Source organism: Grampus griseus (assembly GCF_964374135.1).
Source record: "Grampus griseus genome assembly, chromosome: 5".
NCBI classification, from domain to species: Eukaryota; Metazoa; Chordata; class Mammalia; order Artiodactyla; family Delphinidae; genus Grampus; species Grampus griseus.
In genome coordinates this window covers 66,622,306-66,645,417 of record NC_138998.1, presented here as the reverse complement: position 1 = coordinate 66,645,417, position 23,112 = coordinate 66,622,306, and the positions used below count along the sequence as shown (strand labels likewise).

The following is a 23,112-nucleotide window of genomic DNA, read 5'->3' as shown; positions in this document are numbered from 1 at the left end:
CCCCCCCCATATCCTCAAGTCCGTCCTCTAGTAGGTCTTGTATTATTTCTTAAAACTGCATGTGAGTCTACAATTAATTCAAAATAAAAAGCTTAAATATGCATGTAAAAAGACATTCATGGGCAGACTTCCTTTTCCAAGACCGTCAAACTGTCATGAAGCTGGGAAGGGAATGCTCTAGGAAAACTACTGTCTTAGGAAAATCTACCATGCTGGCCTTTGAGAGTGTGTGAGAAAGTCCAGAATTAAACAGATAAATAGCAATCTGTGCAGAGAAAGGTAGTGATGAGTATGAACCTTATTTTGGCATCAGATATAGTAATGGCACTTGTGGTATTATTGTGAAGATAGACTCCACCTCCAATTAGCTGCCATACTCGCAGTCAGCCACCTGCTGTGGGATCGTGTGTGTGTGTGTGTGTGTGTGTGTTTCATGAGAATTATTTAATCTATGTATCTGGTTAGTCATAGTTCCAGTTTCTAAGGCTAACCCAAATATCCTGCCCGTGTTTCTATTTCACCTCTTTTCTAGTTATCTGGCTTTCCCTTCCTTTCCCAGGAATTCTTAAGATCACTGACTCCACTGACGGAAGTCAGGCTTCTGACCGCCTAATAAATAAGTTCACCAGCGAAAAGCCTATTTTTCATTCTGTTTAATTACAGGCTTCAGAGACACTCAAAATGGAGGGTGTCTTAGAGACAAATAATACTGTAGTCTTGGTTTCCTTATCCCTCATTGGCAGTGGCACCAAGCCCTTCCTCCGCTTTGAAATTCATGGCTGTGTCTGTGGCAGCATACTAAACAGACTGAGGTCCGCACACAGCCTGCTCAGCCCGTCCAGATGCAGCTCAACTAATCCATATACCTTAATGGCCAATTCAGAACAGTAGGTTAGATAACTAACATGGCTCGTTTGTTTCCAGTGTACGTATGTGATCATAAATGAATCCATGTATTATCATTTGAATTGGATTTCATGAATTATGCTGGCTGGGGCTTGAACTACAATATCTTGTTCTGAATTCTAGATGATTGGCTTCAAAATTGGCCCTTAGAAATGCATTGTGTGTACAAAATGTTTAGATGAAAGAAATAAAACTAAAATCAAACATACTAGACACTAACAGTGAAAAGTAAATCCCTCATACTCTTGTTTCCTCAGATTCTCATTTCCTTCATACAGATATATTACTGTTAATAGTTTTAGGCAAGGACATTCTATCCATGTACAAGCATATATATGCAGATTTTATAGAGAGAGAAAACACTGTAAGCTATACTTCCCTATTTGTTTCATAGAAGATAGGAGATGTACACAGTGCTCTAAACTGGTTCCTTTTACTTAATGATAAATCTTAGAAGCTTTTCTACAATACATCAACATCTGTGATCTGCCTCCACCTTTTTAAACAACTTTTTAAACTGCATAGTATTCTGTTGAGTAGATGTAATCATTTTGTATTTAATCAGTCACATTTTGATGGACATTTGCTGTTTCCAATATTTTGTTATTACCAACAATGCTTCGGTGAACATCACTGCATGTAATGATTTGTGCCATGCGTAAGTAGTATCTGTAAGATACTTTCCTGAAAGGGAAATTCTTGGCCAAAGGGTATATTCAGTATTTAGGTTAATAGATATTGCCTAAGTATTTTCCAAAGAGGCTCAGCAGTTTTCCCAACCATATAAGAGAGGATATGACTTCCCATATCTATCTCTCCTTAATGTACTACTGATTTTTTGAACTTGCAGATCTGATTATAATCGTAAGTTGTATTTATCTAATTATGAACATGTTTAAGCATCTTAAAAGTCATTTGTTGCATTCTTTCCACCTAAGCACTCAGCTCTTCATCATTCCCTGAAGAGTATCTATTCCTTACTGGTTTAAAATGGCAGCTGAGGGGGGACCTTCAAGATGGCTGAGGAGTAAGATGTGGAGATCACCTTCCTCCCCACAAATATATCAAAAATACATCTACATGTGGAACAACTCCTACAGAACACCTACTGAACGCTGGCAGAAGACCTCAGACTTCCCAAAAGGCAAGAAACTACCCATGTACCTGGGTAGGGCAAAAGAAAAAACAGAGGCAAAAGAATAGGGACGGGACCTGCACCTCAGTGAGAAATCTGTGAAGAAGGAAAAGTTTCCACACATTAGGAATACCCTTCACTGGTGGAGACAGGGGGTGTGCGGGGGCGGGGGGAAGCTTTGGAGCCATGGAGGAGAGCCCAGCAACAGAGGTGCGGAGGGCAAAGTGGAGAGATTCCCGCACGGAGGATGGGTGCCGCCAAGCACTCACCAGCCCGAGAGGCTTGTCTGCTCACCCACCGGGGCGGGCGGGAGCTGGGAGCTGAGGCTCGGGCTTCAGTCGGAGCGCAGGGAGAGGACTGGGGTTGGCGGCGTGAACACAGCCTGAAGGGGGCTAGTGCACCACAGCTAGCCTGGAGGGAGTCCAGGAAAAGGTATGGACCTGCCTAAGAGTCAAGAGAACATTGTCTCACAGTGCACGAGGAGAGGGGATTCAGAGCACTGCCTAAATGAGCTCCAGAGACGGGCACGAGCCGCAGCTATCAGCATGGACACCAGATATGGGCATGAAACACTAAGGCTGCTGCTGCAGCCACCAAGAAGCCTGTGTGCAAGCACGGGTCACTATCCACACCTCCCCTCCTGGGAGCCTGTGCAGCCCACCACTGCCAGGGTCCTGTGAACCAGGGACAACTTCCCCAGGAGAACACATGGCATGCCTCAGGCTGGTGCAACATCACACTGGCCTCTGCTGCCGTAGGCTCACCACACGTTCCAATTATGACTAACGTACCCCTCCCTCCCCTGTGCCTGAGTGAGCCACAGCCCTTAATCAGCCACTCCTTTAACCCCCTCCTGTCTGGGTGAAGAACAGACGCCAAAGGGTGACCTACATGCAGAGATGGGGCCAAATTCAAAGCTGAACCCCAGGAGTTGTGCACACAAAGAAGAGAAAGGGAAATTTCTCCCAGCAGCCTCAGGAGCAGTTGATTAAATCTCCACAATCAATCTCATGTACCTTGCATCTGTGGAATACCTGAATAGACAATAAATCATCCCAAAACTGAGGTGGTGGACTTTGGGAGCAACTGTATACTTGGGGTTTGCTTTCTTGCTTTATTTTTTGTATATATATTTTTTCCTTTTTCTCTTTTTGTGAGTGTGTATATGTATGCTTCTTTGTGTGGTTTTGTCTGTATAGCTTTGCTTTTACCATTTGTCCTAGGGTTCTATCTGTCCATTTTTTTTTTTTAGTAGAGTTTTTAGTGCTTGTTACCTTTGGTGGATTTGTTTATTGGTTGGTTGCTCTCTTTTTTCTTTTTTTTTTAACTTTAATAATTAATTTTTTATTTTAATAACTGCATTTTATTTTATTTTTTTTCATTCTTTCTTTTTACTTTTTCTCCCTTTTCTTCTGAGCCATGTCACTGACAGGGTCTTAGTGTTCCAGCCAGGTGTCAGGCCTGAGCCTCGGGGATGGGAGAGCCAAGTTCAGGACACTGGACTACCAGGGACCTCCTGGCCCCACATAATATCAATCAGCAAGAGCTCTCCCAGGAATCTCCATCTCAATGCTAAGACCCAGCTCCACTCAATCAACAGCAAGCTGCAGTGCTGCACACCCCAAGCCAAACAACTAGCAAGACAGGAACACAACCCCACCCATTAGCAGAGAGGCTGCCTAAAATCATAATAAGTTCAAAGACACCCCAAAACACACCACAGGAAGTGGTCCTGCTCACAAGAAAGACAAGATCCAGCCTCATCCACCATAACACAGGCACTAGTCCCCTCCAACAGGAAGCCTACACAACCCACAGAACCAACCTTAACCACTGAGGGCAGACAACAAAAACAATGGGAACAATGAACCTGCAGCCTGCAAAAAGGACACCCCAAACAGAGTAAGTTAAACAAAATGAGAAGACAGAGAAACACACAGCAGATGAAGGAGCAAGGTAAAAACCCACCAGACCAGACAAATGAAGAGGAAATAGGCAGTCTACTTGAAAAAGAATTCAGAGTAATGATAGTAAAGATGGTCCAAAATCTTGGAAATATAATGGAGAAAATACAAGAAATGTTTAACAAGGACCGAAGAAGAACTAAAGAGCAAACAAACAATGATGAACAACACAATAAGAGAAATGAAAAATTGTCTAGAAGGAATCCATAGCAGAATAACTGAGGAAGAAGAACGGATAAGTGACCTGGAATATAAAATAGTGGAAACAACTACTGCAGAACAGAATAAAGTAAAAAGAATGAAAAGAACTGAGCACAGTCTAAGAACCTCTGGGACAACATTAAATGCACCAGCATTCAAATTATAGGGGTTACAGAAGAAGAAGAGAAAAAGAAAAGCACTGAGAAAATATTTGGAGAGATTATAGTCGTAAACTTCCCTAATATGGGAAAGGAAATAGTCAATCAAGTCCAGGAAGCTCAGAGAGTCCCATACAGGATAAATCCAAGGAGAAACACGCCAGAACATGTATTAATCAAACTAACAGAAATTAAGTACAAAGAAAAAATATTAAAAGCATCAAAGGAAAAGCAACAAATAACATACAAGGGAATTCCCATAAGGTTAACAGCTGATCTTTCAGCAGAAACTCTGCAGGCCAGAAGGGTGTGGCAGGACATAATTAAAGTGATGAAAGGGAAAAACCTACAACCAAGATTACTCTACCCACCAAGGATCTCATGCAGATTCGATGGAGAAATTAAAATCTTTGCAGACAAGTAAAAGTGAAGAGAATTCAGCACCACGAAACCAGCTTTAAAACAAATGTTAAAGGAACTTCTCTAGACAGAAACACAAGAGAAGGAAAAGATCCACAAACTGAAAACAATTAAGAAAATGGAAATAAGAACATACATATTGATAACTACCTTAAATGTAAATGGATTAAATCCTCCAACCAAAAGACATAGACTGGCTAATGAAAAAAAAAAAAAAAAACAAAAAAACAAGACCTGTATATATGCTATCTACAAGAGAACCACTTCAGACCTAGGGACACATACAGACTGAAAGTGAGGGGATGGAAAACAGATATTCCATGCAAATGGAAATCAAAAGAAAGCTGAAATAGCAATTCTCATATCAGACAAAATAAACTTTTAAACAAAGAGTATTACAGGAGACAAAGAAGGACACTACATAATGATCAAGGGATCAATCCAAGAAGAAGATATTAAAATTGTTACTATTTATGCACACAACATAGGAGCACCTCAATACAAAAGGCAAATGCTAACAGCCAAAAAAGGGGAAATTGACAGTAACACAGTCATAGTAGGGGACTTTAACATCCCACTTTCACCAATGGACAGATCATCCAAAATGAAAATAAATAAGGAAACACAATCTTTAAATGACACATTAAACAAGATGGACCTAATTGATATTTATAGGACATTCTATCCAAAAACAACAGAATACACTTCTTCTCAAGTGCTCATGGAATATTGTCCAGGATAGACCCTATCATGTGTCACAAATCAAGCCCTGGTAAATTTAAGAAAATTGAAATAGTAGCAAGTATTTTTTCCAACAACACCTCTATGAGACTAGATATCAATTACAGGAAAAAATATGTAAAAAATACAAAAACATGGACGTTAAACAATATGCTACTAAATAACCAAGAGATCACTGAAGAAATGAAAAAGGAAATCAAAAAATACCTAGAAACAAATGACAATGAAAACACAAAGACCCAAAACATATGGGATGCAGCAAAAGCAGTTCCAAGAGAGAAGTTTATAGCAATGAAATCCTACCTCAAGAAACAAGAAAAATCTCAAATAAACAACCTAACTTTACACCAAAAGCAATTAGAGAAAGAAGAACAGAAAAAACCCAAAGTTAGCAGAAAGAAACAAATCATAGAGATCATATCAGAAATAAATGAAAAATAACTTAAGGAAACAATAGTAAACATCAGTAAAACTAAAAGCTGTTTCTTTGAGAAGATAACAAAATCGATAAACCATTAGCCAGACTCATCAAGGAAAAAAGGGAGAGTACTCAAATCAATAGAATTAGAAATGAAAAACGGGAAGTCACAACCGACACTGCAGAAATATAAAGGGTCATGAGAGATTACTATAAGCAACTATATGCCAATGAAATGGACAACCTGGAAGAAATGGACAAATTCTTAGAAAAGCACAACCTTCCGAGACTGAACCAGGAGGAAATAGAAAATATAAACAGACCAATCACAAGCACTGAAATTGAAACTGTGATTAAAAATTTTCCAACAAACAAAACCCAGGATCAGATAGCTTCACAGGTGAATTCTAGCAAGCATTTAGAGAAGAGCTAACATCTATCTTTCTCAAACTCTTCCAAAAAATTACAGAGGAAGGAACACTCCCAAACTCATTCTACGAGGCCACCATCACCCTGATACCAAAACCGGACAAAGATGTCACAAAAAAAGAAAACTACAGGTCAATATCACTGATGAACATAGATGCAAAAATCCTCAACAAAATATTAGCAAACAGAATACAACAGCACATTGAAAGGATCATACAACGTGATCAAGTGGGGTTTATCCCAGGAATGCAAGGATTCTTCAATATATGCAAATCAATCAATGTGATAAACCATATTAACAAATCGAAGGATAAAAAACATATGATAATCTCAATAGATGCAGAAAAAGCTTTTGAGAAAATTCAGCACACATTTATGATAAAAAAGAAAGTAGTTATACAGGGAATCTACCTCAACATAGTAAAGGCCATATATGAAAAACCCACAGCCAGCATCATTCTCAATGGTGAAAAACTGAAACCATTTCCACTAAGATCAGGAACAAGACAAGGTTGTCCACTCTCACCACTATTATTCAACATAGTTTTGGAATTTTTAGCCACAGGAATCAGAGAAGAAAAAGAAATAAAAGGAATCCAAATTGGAAAAGAAGAAGTAGAACTGTGACTGTCTGCAGATGACATGATACTATACATAGAGAATCCTAAAGAATGTATGAGAAAACTAGTAGAGCTAGTCAATGAATTTGGTATAGTAGCAGGATACAAAATTAATGTACAGAAATCACTTGCATTCCTATACACTAATGATGACAAATCTGAAAGAGAAGTAAAGGAAACACTCCCATTTACCATTGCAACTAAAAGAATAAAATATCTAGGAATAAACCTACTTAAGGAGGCAAAAGACCTGTATACAGAAAACTATGACACTGATGAAAGAAATTATAGATGATACAAACAGATGGAGAGATATACCATGTTCTCAGATTGGGAGAATCAACATTGTGAAAATGTCTCTACTACCCAAAGCAATCTACAGATTCAATGCAATCCCTATCAAACTACCAATGGTATTTTTCACAGAACTAGAACAAAAAATTTCACAATTTGTATGGAAAAACAAAAGACCTCAAATAGCCAAAGCAACCTTGAGAAAGAAAAACGGAGCTGGAGGAATCAGGCACCTGGGCTTTAGACTATACTACAAAGCTATAGTAATCAAGACAGTATGGTACTGGCACAAAAACAGAAAGATAGATCAATGGAACAGGATGGAAAGCCCAGAGAGAAACCCATGTAAATATGGTCACCTTATCTTTGATAAAGGAGGCAAGAACGTACAATGGAGAAAAGACAGCCTCTTCAATAAGTGGTGCTGAGAAAACTGGACAGCTACATGTAAAAGAATGAAATTAGAACACTTCCTAACACCATACACAAAAATAAACTCAAAATTGATTAAAGACCTAAATGTAAGACCAGACATTATAAAACTCTTACAGGAAAACATAGGCAGAACACTCTGTGACATAAATCACAACAAGACCCTTTTGACCCACCTCACAGAGAAATAGAAATAAAAACAAAAATAAACAAATGGGACCGAATGAAACTTAAAAGTTTTGCACAGCAAAGGAAACCATAAATAAGACAAAAAGGCAACTCTCAGAATGGGAGAAAATATTTGCAAATGAAGCAACTGACAAAGGATTAATCTCCAAAATATACAATCAGCTATTGCAGCTCAAAATCAGAGAGCAAACAACCCAATCCAAAAATGGGCAGAAGACCTAAATAGACATTTCTCCAAAGAAGCTATACAGATTTCCAGCAAACAAATGAAAGGATGCTCAACATCGTTAATCATTAGAGAAATGTAAATCAAAACTACAATGAGGTATCACCTCACACCATCGGAATGGCCATCATCAAAAAATCTACAAACAATAAATGTTGGAGAAGGTGTGGAGAAAAGGGAACCCTCTTGCACTGTTGGTGGGAATGTAAATTGATAGAGCCACTATGGAGAACAGTATGGAGGTTCCTTAAAAACTAAAAATAGAACTACCATATGACCCAGAAATCCCACTACTGGGTATATGTACCTGAGAAAACCATAATTCAAAAAGATACATGTACCACAATGTTCATTGCAGCTCTATATAAAATAGCCAGGACATGGAAGCAACGTAAGTGTCCAACAACAGATGAATGGATAAAGAAGACATGGCACATATATAAAATGGAATATTACTCAGCCATAAAAAGAAATGAAATTGATTTACCTGTATTGAGGTGGATGGACCTAGAGACTGTCATTCAGAGTGAAGCAAGTCAGAAAGAGAAAAACAAATACCATATGCTAACACATATACATGGAATCTAAAAAAAAACAAAAATGGTCTGAAGAACCTAGGGTTAGGACAGGAATAAAGATGCAGATGTAGAGAATGGACTTGAGGACATGGGGAGGGGGAAGGGTAAGATGGGACGAAGTGAGAAAGTAGCATTGACATACATACACTACCAAATGTAAAATAGGTAGCTAGTGGGAAGCAGCACATAGCACAGGGAGATCAGCTTAGTGCTTTGTGACCACCTAGAGGGGTGGGATAGTGAGGGTGGGATGGAGACACAAGAGGGAGGGGATATGGGGATATATGTATACATATAGCTGATTCATTTTGTTTTACAGCAGAAACTAACACACCATTGTAAAGCAATTATACTCCAATAAAGATGTTAAAAAAATAAAATGGTAGTTGAAATAAATCTCTATGTGTATTTTAATTTATTTCTGAACTCTATTCTGTTCCATCTATCTTTTTGTTTACATGTGTCAGTACCAATTTTTATGCTTTTATAATGTCTTAATATATAGTAGTTTAGTGCCTCTTTAGTTGTTCTTTTTCAGAACTTCCTTTGACATTTTTGGTAACTTTTTTGTTGGCAGTTGTATTGGAGTTCTTTCATTTATATATATATTGAAATATACTCTGTTTAAAAGTAAGCTGCAATTATTATGAGACAGGGGAAAGCTTTATGTCCAAGGTTGGGTTACACCTGGGACTGAAAATGATGTTTTGGAAAAGAAGAGCAAAGAGGACCAACAAAGGGAAGGAAACATAAATTTTCCAAAAAAAAATCTACAAAACAAACAAACAAACAACCCAGAAGTACCCTGGAATAAAAACATGCACTTGAATGTTGTAAGTTATTTCAGCAGCCAGCTAGTTTTGCAGGTCAGCATGTATTACCCTGGCTTTTAAGGGTTTGAGAAACATTATCAGTGTTCTGAGCTTAAACTGAAATCCTTGAACTTTCAGTACCTGTGAGCTTGCACCTAAAATTCCAGCTCCTGGCAGGCACTTTACCAGTCACAAGGAGCCAGCATTAATGAGTGCCCTGGCATGAAGCAGAACTTATAGAGAAGCTAACACGTTCTGAGAAAGACGGAGATAAACACAGACAGCAAACCACTATCTTTGAGCCTCTTGTCCTTTAAGTTATGTCGAGATCCAGACTTCTATGTGTCACTTCGATGGTCTCAAAAACAGGAATCTTGTGTTTGCCACTATTCCAGGTAACCATCTCTCTTTCTGGGAAAAGATTTTCAAAGCTACTACTCTAAGGATCTGATTTGTTATAGATTTGTGGTTTGGGTAACAGTGACTCCGACAGTTAGAAGATTTCCTTTAAGAATGTGTTACCAGAATCTTAGGGCATTATATATATTGGTTAAACATACAGATAACAAAATGGTTTATGACCTTAGTCCTATGTCTTCTTTATTTAGTTCTATTGCTATTGAAATATGATGTGATTAATATTTTTTTAACTTTGTTATGCTGTAAAATTTTTAAAAATCAGAAGTGTTATTGACATAAAATGCTGTGGCAGGATTAATTTAAGGTATGTTTACTGTTGCCCAAAGCCATACTTGAGGCTCAACAGTTTTTCAGTGCTGAACAGTGCAGACAGAACCATCTTAGAGTCTATTTTGATTCCTCTGCTCTAGTATCTCATTCTGACTTATCCCTGCATTTCTGTATCTGTGTTTCTTGAATGCAGTGTATCTGAAATATTTAGGTATGAAATATATTAAGACTTCACTCCCCATTTCTTGATAACTGCAAAGTCTGACATTGGAAGTGAGGTGGTAATAATGTAACACTGTGTACTTCTTGCTAGGGTTTCAAGGAAGTGACTTGAAAGTGAAATGCTGGCTTTATTTGTTTATCTGTTAAGCTGGATCCTAAATGATTTCATCTGCTCATAAATAAACTTTCTTTATGGACAAAATTTGAACGTTCATTTTCCTCTCAGTTAGTATGCAAGTCTATTTGCAGCATTCTAGCAAAAGAGAGTGCAACTCATTTTCTGTGCTTATAAATTGTTCATTACCACGCTCTCTGATGGCCAATTCATGACTCCATCTGCAACTCCACAAATCTCTTTGCCCAGACAAACTTGGTGGAATAAATATGAGGTGCTGAGGAAGATGAGTTTGGGATTAAGGGAAAGAAAACGTATCTCACACAAAATTTCCAAGTCTATGATTTTAAATTTTGTAACTTCTTACTTGTATTGATATTTGTATGTAGGGTCCAGGAAAATAAATACTTCACAGACCTCATCAACACAATGTTTAGGGCTACATATAAATAATATTCAACAATTTTTCTCATTGTACATGAAAATGGTCTCAGTTCAAGAGAAAGACAAACCTATAAGCAAGTCCTCTAGACAGGAGTGCTTTCTTTCCTCTGTGACATGAGTTATTGTAACCTATAAGGCTCGATACAGAGGATAAGAAAATTGTGTTAGAATACTTACGGTTTGGGTCTTTTAAAATAAAGCAATCAAGGTTATTAGTTTTCCCCTCTTCTTTGATAAAGAGAAAAATGTAAATCTCAACAGGAATGTCAATGGATCTTAGGTTGACCTTAGCCTGAGAGCAGGTTAAAATCACTCCCTCCTTCGTTCATGTATTTAATATCCACTAATGCTAAGGGAATGTACTTCAGTTTTCATGTAGGGAACTTGATTCCTTTGCGTGAAAATAATATTCACAAGTAATGAAACTCCTTCCTCTAGCTAAAATGTGAAAACAAAGAAAAATGCAAGGTGCACAAAAGCTCTTTAGATAAAGCAAAATCTGCCTATAGAAAAAACAAAGTGTTTTCACACCCACCTATGGCGGTGTGTAGGATAGGAATCTGGCTCCCAGTATATATCTCCTGTCACTGCTGAGCTGGCGAATCTACCCAGAGATTTTTTTCAATTACAATTCTTTGCACCAATAGACTCTGCTGCGGAGCTTTTAATTAAAACAGAAAAACAAGCAAAATGATATCAACACACATTGTCTCTAGGCACTGTATTAAAGGATTAGACATGAAATGTTTGGATTTCATTGTTCTAAACATGTGTTTCAGTTGGTGCTATCGGACTCACCATGTGAAGAAAATGAAATGTAAGTAAATAGCAAGAGGCTCTATGGTTCTATTCAGCATTTTCAAAATTCAAAGAATAAAAATGTCTCAAGTCATTTGAGAAGCCCCAACTGAGTTTCAAACGATCATTATAATCATGCAAGAAAAATAAAAAGTAAATTGCTTTTTTTTTTTTTTTTTTTTTTTGCGGTATGCGGGCCTCTCTCTGTTGTGGCCTCTCCCGTTGCGGAGCGCAGGCTCAGAGGCCATGGCTCACGGGCCCAGCCGCTCCGCGGCATGTGGGATCTTCCCGGACCGGGGCACGAACTCGTGTCCCCTGCATTGGCAGGCGGACTCTCAACCACTGCGCCACCAGGGAAGCCCGTAAATTGCTTTTAAATGTAAATGGCTCAATTTTTCTAAAAGCAGAAAAATGCACTTTCATTGTGATCAACTTTGTTAAATAAATAAGGGACCTAGTTGATTTCTAGGTATTTTTGCTCACTGCATTCTCCACACTTGAAGTTTTAAGTGTCCTTTAAGTTCATGAAAGAATCATGGCTTCCTCTATGACTCCATCCACCTGTGTAACTCACAGGGATGATGGGAGACAGTTTTCTGGGTAATCTGGTTTCAAATATAAGCAAACTACCAAAGATCTAACCTGTATTATGTGTACCTTTCAAAGTGCTTTTGATATGTTATGTGAATAATTGACACTATTTTCTCACTTTTCGTACTGTAGGCTTAATTCTTCTCAGAATTCTATTCGGGAGATGGGGAGAAGGTGCCATTAATAGAGCTGCTGATGATTAACGATAACTGTAATGTACTGAGACTTTGTGCAAGTGTCAGAAAGCACTTCTGCCAAGCCCTATCTTCTCCTGGGAGCAGCCCTCACTGCCAGCTAGCTGTTTTTATCATTGACTGTTACCCTCAAGGCCGGGGTCTCCGGGCATTGTCTCCAGATTATGAGGCCATGCTGGGTGGGCTGCTTTCCTTGGCCCTGGAATCCTTCACCTATTTCTGATGGATCCTCCCATTATTGATCATCTGCTTATTAAATGTGTGCCACTCTTTCAGCTACTGCATGGCTCTCCATTGCTGTTTCTTTGCCTTGATTTTGGACTTGCTTTTTTCTCTGTCTTCTGGTGTTGGTGACATAATGGACTTTTGACTATTGGTGGACTTACCTAACTTTGGACCTCATGACTGTCTCATCTTGCCCTTTCGTCTTCTGCCTTTGACCCAGAATAATAGAATAAAGAAATTCATAATTGGAAAGGATCAGAAATGTTGAATCTAATTCCCCAATCAACATGACAGGAGAATATGGTATTGAGGAACTTTATAAGCTAACTTTAGAGTCACTGAGGCTACTGGCCTTTTTTTTGGGTGAAGAAATTGAGGCCCAAAGAGAATAACAAATTAATTGCAGGACTTAAATTAGTACTTAGGTACAAACTTTTTGGCTACATCATTTTGCATGTAAATGTCTGTTATATTAGTCATTATTTAATATCATGGCTTTTGAATAAAAACAAGAAACCACCTCAAATATAATGCAAATTAACAGAAAATTAAGACAGAAAAGGCAAGAAAGTGGCTGATTTTGTGGAGAGTTCGCATAAGGTAAGTAAATGTATTGAAGGTAGACACAATATTTCAAATATTTTGCCAACACAGGAAGGTGTTTGTGGGATCTATTATTAGTTCTATTTACATTTTCTTTCCAGCACAAGACTAATTTTTTTCTGCTCTAACCCGATCAATTTATTTATTTATTTATTTATTTTAACATCTTTTTTGGAGTATAATTGCTTTACAATGGTGTGTTAGTTTCTGCTGTATAACAAAGTGAATCAGCTATTCATATACATATATCCCCATACCTCCTCCCTCTTGCGTCTCCCTCCCGCCCTCCCTATCCCACCCCTCTAGGTGGTCACAAAGCACGGAGCTGATCTCCCTGTGCTATGCGGCTGCCAATCAATTTATTTTTATAACTGCATTTTTAGTATAAACAATGCATTGCTAGACTTTTTGTGTATAATTTAGATATTATAAGTAATTTAGTGTATGAAATCAAACACGTCAGAGTCCCTCTGAAAAATTACACCTTTAATCTTTTCCCTTCCCCAGAAATAACCACATACACTGATGTACATGTATGTACATAAATAGGGTATCTTACAAAACATAAATAAAATCATACACATGTGGGATTCTGTAAATTAATTGCATTAATACATTGCTGATGATAGTCTACCATATTACCTGGCTTGGGGAAGTTAAGTATTTTGTTCAAGAGTAAACAAGTAAAAGGCAGAGCTTGCATCTGGGCCTATGACTGATTCCTGAGCCTGGGATTTTCACTACAAATCCACACTGCATGTCCAATATTTAGATAAAATTACACACCTGGTGAAATACCTAGGGGTACACAATCCAACCATCCTTTTGGGTACTGTACAATTTACCCACCCCAGATTAATTAGGTCAGGCCACTGGTCTCTGGATGATATGATTTGACACCTGTCCCTCCCCCAAATTATTGTAGCTGAATTGCATTCCGGCTTCTGTTAAGAGTAATTTTTACAGAAAGGATCCATGAAATTTATTATTGCATTTATTCTAAGAGTACTGTGGGAAACATTGTTCCTGTTGTTAAAGACAGCCTCTTTATGAAGCCCCATAGTTTGAATTTGTCTCTCATTTCTATAGCTGGAATAGTTGTGCATTTGGTGAATAATGCTGCCTGTTTTTGTTCATTTTAGAGGATACTATATAACCAGTTCTTTCTTTCATCCTATTAATTGCTAGAAAGCTTAGATTTACTACATTCAGTTTACAAACTGATCTCACTTTTGGCTTATTCTCTTTGTCTGCTACTCTGTGCTCTCATTTCTAATTTTTTTTTGTATTTTTAATATTTTCTTAAAGCATTTTGGAACACAGAATATTGAATCCATTCAGACAGTAGTCCACATAGTAATATGAGGCTAGAGATGAATTTTACTCTCCCCAGTTACAATGCTGCATAGTGGTAAGAGACATGAACTCCACAGCCAGACCATTTGGGTTTAAAGCCTGCCTCTGCCACTTCCGCCATCTTATCATGAACAAGTTACTTAATCTCTTTATGACTGAATTGTCTCAACTGTAAAGTAAGGATTATAATAGTGTGACCCCACTTTATAGCATTTTAAGTTTGAAAGTGAGTTAATTCACATGAAGTTATACAACTGGTTTAGAAGAATGCCCAGCACAGGAAATTATGGATAATTCTAGTAGAGGAGCCAATGAAACAACTTTGCACTCTTCTTCTATTTATCCAAGTAATGAATTTGCAGTTAATCTTAGGTCCACAGATTCTCAGCACTGAGAAAAAACAATTAAGATCAACTAGTTTAACCATCCCTATAGAGCAGGAATTATCTCCATACATCAAAGTAGGGCACTGGTTGTTCTGGAAGGGACGGAAATTATCTCCTTCGACACCTACTTCTAGAGAGCTCTGATTATTGGAAATGTCTTCCTTAAACGTTATAGTCAGCTCTCACTTCTCCTGGATTTCTTTTTTATCTTTTTGGCATCCCCATCCCAATTTGATCAAGCATAAGTAAATCTCTGAGTAAATAACTTTTTCTACACTGAAGATCTTGCACCTAAAATTTAAATATTTAAAATACTGATATTGTTCAGACACTTTTAATTTTTTTTAAGAACTCAAAAAATTTCTGTTTAAAAATTGAACTTGTAAAAGACATGGAAACAATGGTGAAGAAGGAGGCACATGGAGTCAGAAGACCTCTATTCTAGTTTAAGTTCTTTGGTCAGGTAGTGACCTCCCATTTCCCTTCCCACTGTGAGTAGACACAGTGTGCAAAATCCTAAAGGTGAAATAAATGATCCTAAAGGAGCCTGCAGTTGTGAAGTTGTATGACCACTTTGCATTTCCCCAGCTAACTGCTTCCTGGCCATTTTATTGCATATCAGTAACTTCACCAGTGTGTGCACAGGGTCAGAAAAAGGAAGTAAAGTAAATAAGTTTGGATAATTGTTAGCACTTGAAAAAAATATTGAGTGGCTCAATAAGAGCCACTCAATAATTGACACTTACTGAGTGTCAAAAAGAAATGACATAAGGTAGTTAATATTTAGAATTGACATTTTAATAAGTATATGGTCTATTTTTAAATGTAAAGGAGAGAAGCAGAGATTTATGTATGGAGGAAGATAAAGCAATCCATACTTTTTTCTGGTCATAAGCTTAGATTTCAAGACTCAAAACCAAGAACCTTGAGCTGTTTTATTGAGCCAGGACACCAGGAGTATTTCTCTACATACATCTTTAAAGTGGGATACTACATTTTAAAGATTTTTTGTATTTATAATATACTATGTAAAAATTTTATGACTACAAAAGTGATGTATGTACGTTATAAAAATTCAAAGAATATAGAAATACTGAAAATATAAAGTGCCTCACAATACCATCTTCAGGAGAAGCAAGCATTGTTAGTAATTTGGTATATATGTACACATACTAACTGTATAATACCTATGTAGTGAAATCATTGTATTTACATAGAAGAAAATATACAAAGTAGAATTGAGTTCTCTGTATTATTCTGTTTAATTATAAATATAAATTCTCTTTGATAAATGGATAATATTCCTTTATAAGGATGTTCCATTAATTATCTTTATAATCCTTTATTGATGATCATTTGTTTTAGGATGTTTTTGAAATTTATACTTCAGCTGCCATTTTCCCCCCTGCCATTTGTACCTATATACTTGGCTAAACCCTCTAGGTGCACACACACAAAAAAGTCTTGTCGTCTGGGTGACTGACGTTTGTCTTAAATGTTTGTGGTAAAATTTTCAAGTTGATACTTCACATATGTTAAAAAGTCATTTCTGACTAGTATAATAATAAACATGACACACTGCTTCCTTAGAGATGCTGAGAGCAATAAATTAGCTGACATTTAAAAATGCTTTCAAGCTGAAAAGTACTAAGTATTATTTTAACAATGGCCGAAGAAGACATGATTAAGTACAGCTCTATCTCAGAAGTTTATCAGGCTGTGATGAACGGTTTTCCACTATTTAATGCTAGAATACTTTAACAGCGGCCCATACACTAAGGTGTGAAAAAAGTCCATCAGCAGACATACATTTAGTGCCCGTGTCTGATATAGTGAGGGACTCTGGAATGAATAGCACTTGAGTGTCTATCCCTGGGGAGTTAAACCTCCTGAAAATTACACTGTGAACTTTGTTTTTGTGTCATCTTTTTAACCTAAACCCAGGAATGACTGAGTTGTGCCTAGATACAAAAATGGTTTAACCATCCTAATGGAAGATCAACTTCTAACTTCTTGGTAAATGGTATGTGTGACCACACACACCCATTTTACTTTTATTCTAATTTTTTTCTCCAACCAGTCTACAGGCCTGGTTTAGTAATATCTTCCTTACCAAGATATTAAAGGATAATAGAGATTATGAAATTTCCCTGGAGAATTCGCATTTTGAAAAACTCTAGGTCTCTGAATAAACAGAATACTGCAATGGTTATCTGCCTAATGCCTAACACCTACGACATGTTAGCCCTGAAAAGATAGTCACTACCTTCTCAATGCACAACAGTATTCATAACTCTAGAATCAAGCCTATTACAGTGCAATTATCTGCTTACATATCTGACAGTTTCACATTTACCTGTATTCTCAGTGCCTTAAATGAAGTGGACATCCAGTAAACATTTGTGTAATTATGGGGGGTGCAGTGGATAGGTGATTGTTGAGGAAATAAGTGTGGTCAGAACAAATACTACGGTCCAGAAGAATAATCCTTGTCCCTCTAGAGGTCCAGCACTAACTGCTCTTCCTTTATTACCAGGTGCACAAACTATAAAGATCAGTACACAAATGGCTGGTATATCTGGTAAGGACACCCTCAATTTGTGTTATAAAACCTTTAGTGGTGTATGACACTCCTTTTCCTAAATAATTGAGATAGAATATGAAATCATAGAGCATAAGAAAACTTTAGGGACCATGTGGATCAACAGAAACATCACTTTCAGGTTGTTGGCCAGTGTTTACTTAAACACTTCCTATGACAGGGAACTTACTTTTTCTTTTTCTTTTGCGGTACGCGGGCCTCGCACTGTTGTGGCCTCTCCCGTTGCGGAGCACAGGCTTCGGACACGCAGGCCCAGCGGCCGTGGCTCACGGGCCCAGCCGCTCCGCGGCATGTGGGATCTTCCCGGACTGGGGCACAAACCCGTGTCCCCTGCATCGGCAGGCGGGCTCTCAACCACTGCGCCACCAGGGAAGCCCGGGAACTTACTATTTTTAAGAATAATAATTTATTCCCAAGTTGGATATTTTTAAAGGTGAAATCATTGTTCTTTATCTTGAAATCTCCCAAAATGACTCCTCCACTGATTTTAGTTCTGACCCTAAAAGCCATTCAGAATATGACAAAAAAGGATTGTTATAACTTCCTAAATCTTGGCTTCTGTATTTTCAAAACTAAACATTACCAGTTCTCTCAATTAGATGGTTAGCTTCTCAAAGACAGAGACCCTGTCTTGTCAACCTGTGAATCCCCAGCTCCAACATCTAAAATCTATTTGGTCACTTAAGGTACTAGTTGAATGAATGAATGGATGGCTGAATGGAAGGAATAATGGATGAATGAGTTAAGGAATCAAGATGCTGCTCTTTTGAACCACTGTCCAATTTCTAAAGAGAAAACAGTTAAGATTACCTGGCAAGACTGACCCCCTGTAAGCTCAGTGAACATTCCAGAGTCAGTGAAAATGTATGAGTGGTGGTGGGGGATTGCTTAAGGAATTTGGCCTCCCAGATTGCTTGTATCCAGTCTTGTTGAGTTTTTACCCCTTTCCGGGAAGTAGCAGGAGCTCTTAACTTCCCAGAATGCTCCACCTCACTCCTCCCTTTCTTCTTCTGGCATAAGGTTCTTGCTGCTGATTTTCCTGGTGGCTCTTCTCTGTGGAGCAGTGCTCTTCTGCCTCCAGTGCTGGCTGAGGAAACTCCAAAATGGTCCCCGAAGACGCACAATGGCTGTTTTTGCTGTTGGAGACTTGGACCCTGTTTATGGTAAGCTGTCTACACACTTCTAGACTTCCTCTCTGGAAACATTATAGTTTTGTGTGGGTTGAAAATCTAATCTGTGAAAAGCAGATTTGTAAACATAGAATGAGACATGGTTTATTGAAGACTCAAAGGCATGCACTGGGGAGAGAGTCTGAATGAGAAAACTTCAGAAGAAAAAGACCCCAAAAGAAAAAAAAAAATGTGTCCTGGGGAAGTGACTCAGAGTTGAGTATGGGGATAGAACCTAAACACGTCATTCAGTCAACAAGCAGAAGGGAAAAGATACACAGGGCTGGACACTCCAAGTAAATGGTAAGGTTTAGGGTACAGAAGAGCATCTCTGGGATTTTAATATCCATCTATCCTACCCCGTGTTCATAGTCTCATTTACAAAGTTCTCCATGACTCACTTACCTGCAGTAATGTTGAACAACAATTTACACATTGTCTGCTGCCACTGCAGAGCCTGAAATACTGGAATTGGACAGACGAGTGTCAATACTCATGTCCTTTCTCCCCAGACATATCGGCAGCATCCTGATCTTGTCTGCTCCCAAACCCCACCCCCCAAACCATGCCTTTCCTATTATTTTCCAGTCTGCATTAAGAGGTATGAAAAGGAGGAAAGTATGGTCTTGAGTTATGTGTAATTGCTAGCCTCAGCTGTAAATAGAAAAATGACAATTTTCTGATTTCTGGGAAGTGACAATTGATAGTTTATTTCTTCATGTTAAGCAGTGTCCTCATCCAGAGACCATCTGTTATGAAACTTTCCTGTTAAGGCACTGCACTATATACTACAGTTGCCTCAAGAGTGCTTGGTAGAGATTAACAGCTGCCCTTCAGAAATTTGGATCAGCATAAGATTTTCAACAGAGCAGGACATGTCCTGGAAAAACTAACAGCTAAATAGGAAGTGGGGTAAAAATAAACTAAAAAGTTTTAATATCAAAATTCAGTACTTTTTTTTTTTTTTTTTTTTTTTTTTTGCGGTACGCGGGCCTCTCACGGTTGCGGCCTCTCCCGTTGCGGAGCACAGGCTCTGGACGCGCAGGCTTAGCAGCCATGGCTCACGGGCCCAGCCGCTCCGCGGCATGTGGGATCTTCCTGGACCGGGGCATGAACCCGTGTCCCCTGCATCGGCAGGTGGACTCTCAACCACTGCACCACCAGGGAAGCCCATCTGTGTTGTAACATTAGTAAGGATAATGATTAAATCATTATTTAACCATTATTTAATCATTATTTAACCATTAAGATAGGATAACCATTAAGATGGGAACTACTATTGTAAATAAAAGAAAATGCATCATACTCTTAGCATAGTACAGTTCTTGCTATATAGTAATAATACTAATACTATTATCACTACTAATAATAGTGACAATCAATTTTAATGTGTGTCAGGCTTTGTTTTAAGCACTTTACATTCATTTAACCTTGTTTTTATAGATGTAGATACCATCACTAGATTTTAATGGCACAGCAGCAAACTGAGGTGTAAAAATATTGTGTAATAACCTAGGAGTAGATTATTCAATTAAATAAATAACCCCTTAAGAAAACTGTTGAACCAGGAGGTGAGACTTATATTCTAAATATGGCCCCACCCTTCACATATTATAATAATATTTGAATTATTATATTATGGAAATTCATGATTTGAAATAAATAGAATGCACTCCAAAGTAATAATTTTGAGTAATCTACCTATGGATTCCAGTGAAGCAGCTATTGCCTGATATGTAACTACTCGTGGAATCATTTTGATAATTGTGGCATGTTCTTTGGAATCTTCTCAATGGTATTGGATCTTAATCCTTTAAGAAAGAGATCAGCACATTTTTTATATTAAAGGCCAAAATATGTTTGACTTTGCAAGCGTGTGGAGATGACTCACTTCTGCAATTATAGTAGAAAAAGCAGCAAGAGACAATATGCAAATGAATGGACATGTTTGTGCTATTTCAATTTAATATACAAAAACAGTCAAAGGGCCAGATTTAGTTTAAGGGTGTAGTTTCTTTTTTAAAGGTGAATTTATGGTTGTTATTATTGTTTTGGGAAGAAGAAGCCAAATCATTCCCAGAAAGGTAAAGACCCCTGTGAATAAAAGAAAAAATATAAAGAGAGAAATGGCTATAAAATATTACTGTTGATTTCCTGTGTGACTCAAAAACAGTCTTTCAAGCCAATACTAATAGAAGACTTACCAAAGAACTATTGGAATAAGTGCATGATCTCTCAAGGTGATCAGTTTCAGGAAGAAAATGTTTGTTTTTTGATATATAATGGCTTGTAGTGTGCATAATCTAAAGTCAAGAGCTTTGATTTCAAAATTTAAAATTTGAGAATGCCTTTCGTTTATTGCATGTGTATACTTTAATTGAAAACTTCACAACTTGATATTTTTACTATTCATCATAGAGATGTTGAAATTAATTAATTGTGTGAGTTGCAGTTTACAGAGCATACATATAAAATAATGAAGTTCAGAGGTAATACTTTAATGTTTCTAGTGATATTTGCATATCTCATGATGGAAGCATTAGCTAAAATGCCATTAGTGTTTACAGGAATCTTGTCTTCTGATCTTCCAAAAGGGATATTTCTTCTGGTTTCAGCTGTTAAGTTGTAGGTGCTTCTTTATGGCTTAGTCAATGATGGTCTAATCGGTTCATGAGAGCAAATTTTCTTGGTGTAATGACTAAACTATCGTGGCAGAGAGTGATATGGTTGTAAATTTTTTCTCAAGGGAACAAACAATTTTCTGTTGCTCCAGTGATCCAAGAAATGCCAGATTTTATTAGGCAGTTCATGTGCTTCTGTTTTATGCTGACTAGAAAGATTATATCTCCACCTTTCTCTTTCCAGGGACAGAAGCAGCTGTGAATCCAACTGGAATTGGAATGCACCTTCAAACTCAAAATCCTGAATTGTATCATGTTCCATGTTTTGGTGCTTTAGGCCCCCCACCTCCATATGAAAAAATTCTAAAATCAAGCCGATTTTAGATCTGGATGATTAATTGAAACTCTTAGAAATATTTTTAATTCCAAAACATAAAATTTAAGAACAGTTCTTTCATTTAGTGGGAATTCCTAGGGATCAATTAATGTAGTCTAAAAAGGACAAATAGACAAAAGCATGAATGTAGGAAAAGAATTTGGAGCATGGAGATGTTACCGTAGTAAATTAGTGGACTCTTGGTATGTCACTGCTGCTTTATACTTTTATGCTCCTAATCAAGTTTCTCCATGTACTCAAATAGGCAGTACTTAACTCAAGGAGTGGCTTCCATTAAGTTTAGGATTTTGCTGTTGTACACATCACAAATTTTTCTGCCTCAATCTCTATTTTAATTTGACCTCTTCCCTAGTATGGAGTCAATAAAATTATCATAATTTAACAGTGACCCAAATAGAGATGCATACATGTCCAGACCCAGAACCAGAAAGAGAATATTTGAATTAAGGTGAGGGGAGAGAATAGGAAGAAGGACAATTTGGAGTTGAAGGGTGAAGGATGAATGAAGAGGAAGATTAAAAGTTCAAAGAGTTGTACGTCACAGCCTGAGAAGGGAGAAAGTGTTGATTGAAGCTGAAGGAGACTACTTAAGCTGTGAGGCACATGTAATCCCACAGTGTGGAGAAGCAGAGGCTCCCATTTTATATGAGTGAGTGCAGACTCCAGAGCCCAAGACCAGTGCCTCAAGACTTGGCATTTCTTAGCAAACCATGGTAAGAACGCTTGGCATAGATATCAGTATTCCCATTGAGGACTCTAACTACAGAAGTAGCAGTGAGATATCATCAAGTGACATTTTTGCAGTGGCCATGAGCAAAGGGTCCAGGAAAAGACATCTGTGGCAGACGCCATATGGTCTTTGTTGAACAGAATGGTTGACATCTTCACTTGTTAGTCTAATATACCTTTCAAATTTAACTTTGACCAAGCTTATCTCCTAATATCTTCCCAAACATGTTTATCCAAACCTTCCCTATCTTAATTGATGGTAATAGCAAGCTTCCAGGTGCTCAGACCAAATAACTTGAGCCTTGAGTTTTCCGTTTATGTGACTTCCTACATCAGGAAATGCCTTAGCTTGGCTCTACCTTCAGAATAGTTCTAGATTCTAAACATTTCTTACGCCATCTCTGGTGTGAGCCGTGTACTGTCAGTTCTTCCCTGGATTACTGTAAT

General features: G+C 37.8%; 1 protein-coding gene across 1 annotated transcript; it reads left to right on the top strand.

The window, feature by feature from the left end:
* Positions 1–9,843: 9,843 nt before the first annotated feature.
* TMEM207 (transmembrane protein 207) lies at positions 9,844–21,923 on the top strand (the record flags this gene model as incomplete). The annotated part of the gene is made up of 5 exons (XM_082654715.1): positions 9,844–9,918; positions 11,774–11,811; positions 17,684–17,728; positions 18,770–18,912; positions 21,784–21,923. 5 exons carry the CDS (start codon positions 9,844–9,846, stop codon positions 21,921–21,923), a joined length of 441 nt encoding a protein of 146 aa, XP_082510841.1.
* Between the last annotated feature and the right edge of the window lie 1,189 nt (positions 21,924–23,112).